At 36.7% G+C, this 5,947-nt stretch overlaps 1 protein-coding gene across 1 annotated transcript; it reads right to left on the reverse strand.

Annotated features, from left to right (window-relative positions):
- Positions 1-406: 406 nt before the first annotated feature.
- LOC128095177 (olfactory receptor 9I1-like) lies at positions 407-1,357 on the reverse strand. Its single transcript, XM_052713949.1, has one exon. The coding sequence runs from the start codon at positions 1,355-1,357 to the stop codon at positions 407-409; it is 951 nt and encodes a 316-aa protein (XP_052569909.1).
- Between the last annotated feature and the right edge of the window lie 4,590 nt (positions 1,358-5,947).

Here is a 5,947-nt window from a genome sequence, read left to right on the forward strand (position 1 = left end):
TCTAAATCCCTTGGCCTTAGTTAGATTCTCTAAAGAATCATAGTGACAGGATGAACTGAAAGTTATAGATAGGGACAAGAATAAAGCATTGTAGAATTTTTACATAAAAAGTTTACCACATTTTTTTTTGTTTTTTTGAGACAGGGTTTCTCTGTGTAGCTTTGCACCTCTCCTGGAACTCACTCTGTAGCCCAGGCTGGCCTCAAACTCACAGAGATCCACCTGCCTCTGTCTCCCAAGTGCTGGGATAAAAAACATGCACCACCACCACCTGGTCAAGTTTGCCACATTTATGTATTTCCTTGCCTGGTCTCACTTGTCTAGTTTTTCTCTATTTTGGGGTACAACATCTGATGTCTATTAGGGTACTCTGGAAAAACTTGACTCACATAAGAGATCTTCTCACTTAGTGTTGTATGCTGTGGGACATCTGGCATCTACCAGTGACCTTCTTGAAGGCAGCCTTTACATCTTTGTTTCGTAGACTGTAGATTAGTGGGTTCAGCATGGGAATGACCACAGTATAGAAGACAGACACAATTTTGTCTTCTTCCAGGGATTTTCTTGAACCACTCCGTATGTACATGAAGATGAGGGTCCCAAATAAAAGAGCAACAACAGTGAGATGGGAGACACATGTAGAGAAAGTCTTGACTCTTCCACCTGAAGACTTCATCCTCATGACAGCCTTGATGATGAGCAGGTAGGAAATGAGTATGATGCACGCATTGGCTAAAATGACAAAGTTCCCAAAAAAGACAATGATAATCTCAGCATTTGTTGTGTCACTGCAGGCCAGCTTCAGCAGAGGTGGAAGGTCACAAAAGAAGAAATTGATCTGATTATTTTCACAGAAGGAGAGGGAGAAGGTACATGTGGTTCTTAAGATGGCCCCTGATACTCCACAGACATAGGCTCCCACTACCAAACACCAGCATCTTTGAGGGCTCATGACCACAGTGTAGAGCAGTGGGTTGCTAATAGCAACATAGCGATCATAGGCCATCACAGACAGTAGGAAACACTCTGTACCTGCACAGATGGTGAAGAAGAAGAACTGGGTAGCACAGTGACCATAGGAGATGACTGTTTTGCCTGTAGCCAGTGTAGCCAGGATCTGAGGGGTGATGACCGATGTGTAGCAGGCATCCAACACAGAGAGATGGCTCAGGAAGAAGTACATTGGTGTGTGGAGTTGGGCATCTACCTGGATGAGCAAGACCATGCCCAAGTTCCCCAGGATGGTGACAAGGTAGAAGCTGAGAAACACCAGAAAGAGGGGAATCTCCCACTCAGCGTGGTCAGTAAAGCCCATTAGGATGAATTCAGTTAGTATGGTGAGGTTATTCTTGGCCATGGATTCAATGCTGACAGTTTGTTTATCAGAAGATAAGAGTGAATTGTAAAGAAACCAGAATTGAAGGATAAAATCTTTTTCTTAGTTTTGGAAGTATTAGATCTTATTTTTATAGAACATATTTTTTCTTTAAAACTTCTCTTTCTGATTAATTCTGATGTAAATTTGAAATGTTCTGTAAAGATAAGAGGCACATGCTCCTAAGATTTAAAAAAGACCAAGATGTCTGTTCCTCTGTGTCAACACACTCACACCTACTAGATGACCATCTCGTTCAAATATGAACCTCCATCAACCAACAATTCAACATATTAATTCTCATTTAGGACCTGGATTCTGTTACCTTTTACAGTTTGTTCCCTGACCTTTTAGCCCTCTAGACACTTGTAACAGTTTAGTCATCTTCTCTCAAAAGCCTCCTAGGCATATGGAAATGAATAGCCTACTCTTTGTGTTGACTAATCACTTATTGCACACATCCTAAAAATTTTCTTATTATTTGATACTTGACTACTCAGCAAGACAAAATGGTCTATTCAGATAGTACTAATATCTAAAAGTTTTTCATTTTACCTCAGTCTTTATCACTCCAGATCAGAAGGTATCATCTTTAATATACTACACTTCATTTTTGCAGTATTTGTTACACAATAATTACAAGTATATTCAGTCTAGTAGTGATCTTATCTTTTACTTCAGGTCCTTTGGTCAACTTATCTAACTCCTTTGTGCTTCAATTCCTTTTGATGGCAATTTATTTAGCATACAAAATGATTGGTTTCATTATAGAATATATATGTGTCATGGTATATATATATCATGGTAACCTGTTCTTATTTTCATGCTCTTCCTTCTCTACCCTGTCCCTCCTCCCCACTCCCCATATCTATCTATCTTCTTTATTCCATTAATCTTCAAATAGTCTCCATCCATTTCTTCATGGCAGACACATACACACCCACACACACCCCTAAATTCTTTACATTAAAGAAAATATGATTTGTCTTTTACAACATTACTTACTTGCTCTTGTTCCTCCTTGATTTTTTCTTGTATCTCTACTCTACTCTTCTATTATCTATCTATCTATCTATCTATCTATCTATCTATCTATCTATCTGTCTGTCTGTCTGTCTGTCTGTCTGTCTGTCTGTCTGTCTGTCTATCTATCTATCTATCTATCTATCCATCCATCCATCCATCCATCCATCCATCCATCTATCTATCTATCTATCTATCTATCTATCTATCTATCTATCTAACTATCTATCTATCATCCATCATCTATCCCTCTAAATCTAAGCTTCTGGGCCTTGATTTCTTAACCCTAACATGAAAAAAATTTACATGTATCATTAGAGCATTTACAAGATTAAGTAGTTTTCTCCCTATAAATAGAGAAGAGCAGTTTCTAGCACATAAAAACACTCGGGAGGCAGAGCCAGGCGGATCTCTGTGAGTTCGAGGCCAGCCTGGGCTACCAAGTGAGTCCCAGGAAAGGCGCAAAGCTACACAGAGAAACCCTGTCTCGAAAAACCAAAAAAAAAAAAAAAAAAAAAAAAAAAAAAAAAAAAAAAAAAAAAAAAAAAAAGAAAAAGCTAAATAATGTAAGCCTTTTGCCAGTATCATTATCAACTTTACCTAGCATAATGCATGCATTTTATTTATATATTTATTTGTTTTTCTGTTTGTATACACACATATACATTTATTTAAATAATTGACAAATTTGTGCTTTTACTAAATATGATAAGGAAATTCTTCCCATCACTCTTTTATGTACCATTACAAATCTTCATTATTTTACCCCATTTATGTGGCAGTACTCATTAGTGTAGGTAAATCTTTTATACTTTGACTATGGGCTTGGTTTTGAATATTGTAAGTGGAGTTTCTGTCATATGATTGCACATATGCCTTATGCCAAAGACAAAATTGTGCAATTGGAGGTTTTGAGGAAGATTTGTCACTAAACTTCTGTTGCTTCCAGAAGAAGCTTTCAAACATCAAGTAAAATGTAGTGTTCTTTTCTTATTCTGTCCTGATTGCTCAAGGAGATTACATTTCATTTTCTATATGTTGAGTCATGGCAATTTTGCATTCCTAAAATCCCTTCTTGCCATATGGCCCAGATCTGACTTGCATCATCACACCGTCTACTCTTTGTTGACCATTTTTCTACTCTATCCAGGATTGTCATGAAAATAGCTCATATTAAGTTGGCCACCTGGAGCTTTTAAAGAAAACCAAAACATTCATATTTTATTTCTTGAAAGACATTGCTATCATTCACCTTCTACTTGCAATATTTTATAGATTCTTGACAATAATTTTACTGGACAGGTGTACAGTCTTATTTGGATGAGAAAATAAAACCAGATGTGTTAAACTATCTTTTGCCCTTACTCATGAAGGAGCTTCAATCTCCAGCAAAATCTCTGCTTCTTCTACCCTCTGCAGTGCCATTTGGACCATTTGATCAGCTTCCTCATTCTATACCAACTACTTCAGGTTGGAAATTCCTAACTTAGAGTTCCCGAATGTACAACCAAATTTATAATTATCCAACTTAGATTATGAAGAAATTCCTTTCCATCAGCATAACCAGGGATTTTATTTCTGTGACATGAGACTTCCACTCTGAAAATATAACTCACACAATTAAAACTTGATAATTCATGGTAATACATTTATTTTCATACATTTTATTAACTGTGAACATCTGTGCTTGCTTCCATGCTTTGTGACATGAATTAATATTGTTATTATTTTGCTGATGAGTAAAATGACACCCAGATAACTTAGTGGCTGTTCAAAAGTCAAAGAAATAGTAGTCTGTAGATCTGAGACTAGCAGTAGGTCCTGTGACTTTGAGAGGGTCCCCATTTATTTCCCTGTTTTACTGACAGAATGATTTCCAATAGGAGCTGAACTTGAAATGAGGCCCCATAAAATATGTACATCTGTAAGATCTTGACGGTCTTAATAATTTTAATAATGGAACAACAAATGGTGCAGACTTTTAATGAAGGCATGGTGGAAGCTGTTCTTGAGTCCAGAGCCCCTTTGAGCTCCAACCAGCAGTTTCTATAGGGAAGGCAACCCTGCCATACCACATATGACATGGCTTTCCAGGTTAGTCCCTCCACCTCTCTCTTGCAGCAGGGGCCAGGATGAGCCAGTTATTATTTTTTTTGTAAGACCCTCTTGGTATTGCTTAGGTATCAACTCACTGAGTAAACCTTAGAAGTCTACTTTCCTTTATTGCATTTCACTTTCCATTTCTTCATCGTGAAAAGCAGTAGACATAGATTTTCCTATCATTAAAGGGATTTTGTTTCTCACACGCCATTATTTCTATGGTGAGGAACTCTGGCTGAAGCTCTTGAAAAGATTTTCTCAATATTTACACTATTCAAACATGCATACTTGTCAGCTAATAATTACTGAATTTAGAAAGCGCACAGGCATTGTCTACAATGAATTATAGATATTTAAACATGATATTGTTGGACCTTGCATCCAAATTTAAATGCCTGTATCCTTCCTAATAACAGTCATGCTTGATCAAGGCAAGGCTTGTCTTTATATTACTGAATATTTTCTCTGCTTTGCCCCATAGCCTGACTCCTGCCCTTATCCTGATGGATATCCACTCTACTTTATTCAAGAGATATATCCCTCCATGAATATTCCTTTTGTATTTTCTTAGAAACACATACATTTAAAATGTTAGTTGTGTCCTTAAAGTGATATCTCCAAATTTATGATGTAATTCCCCTTCATTTAATTTTCTGTGTTAATGTATGTTGTGAATATATGTACAGGCAGGAAAGCCTGGTTAGTTACTTGTGATTTTATAGCAATCTTCCTTGCTATGCTTATGAAATATTTGACTTATCCATATTGCTAAAGATGTTTTCTTTGCACGTTATTGTTTTAAGCAGTTATCTATTTTTACTAAGAGGAAGTTAAACCTCTATGTGTCTAAGATTATCCAGCACAGTTCCAAGTGGGTTGTTGTAAATTCTTTCTCCTTGCTATGAATTTGTTTCATTCTCTGTGTATACCTGTAGCATCTTTATGATTTAAATAAATAAATTTCCCTGCAATTAATTAGATGATTTTCACTTTCAAAACAGAAAAAAGGCAAGTTTCAACTTTTTTCTCCACATCTGTTATGAAATTGTCAGAGTCCACAATTGTCTTATGTCCCTGTGATGAATAGACAGGTACTCAAAGTTTCTGAATAGAGACTTGGTGACAGCAGATTGAGTGTCAATGCAGCCACACTAGGTCTACCTCTTGTCTTTCCCCCACCCTTGCATGCTGAAATTAGATATGACTGTTCTATGGATAAATCCTAGAGATGTTAAAGAACTTGCCTATTGTGCTGCTTTTGAACCCAGAACTTTCTAACTCCAAATCCTCCAAAACCATCTTGCCATTTTAGGAAAATAGAATGTCCCTTCCTCCAGATTAAAGCCTGAATCTTTAAATATTAAAATCTTTCTCTAAGATCATTAAGCAAGTAACTTCTGTGGCAGAAAATTATCAAAGTTGATTTTTAGACTTTTCTGTAGCACATGT

Source organism: Peromyscus californicus, unplaced genomic scaffold, assembly GCF_007827085.1.
Source record: "Peromyscus californicus insignis strain IS unplaced genomic scaffold, ASM782708v3 Scaffold_4__1_contigs__length_199733344, whole genome shotgun sequence".
NCBI lineage: Eukaryota > Metazoa > Chordata > Mammalia > Rodentia > Cricetidae > Peromyscus > Peromyscus californicus.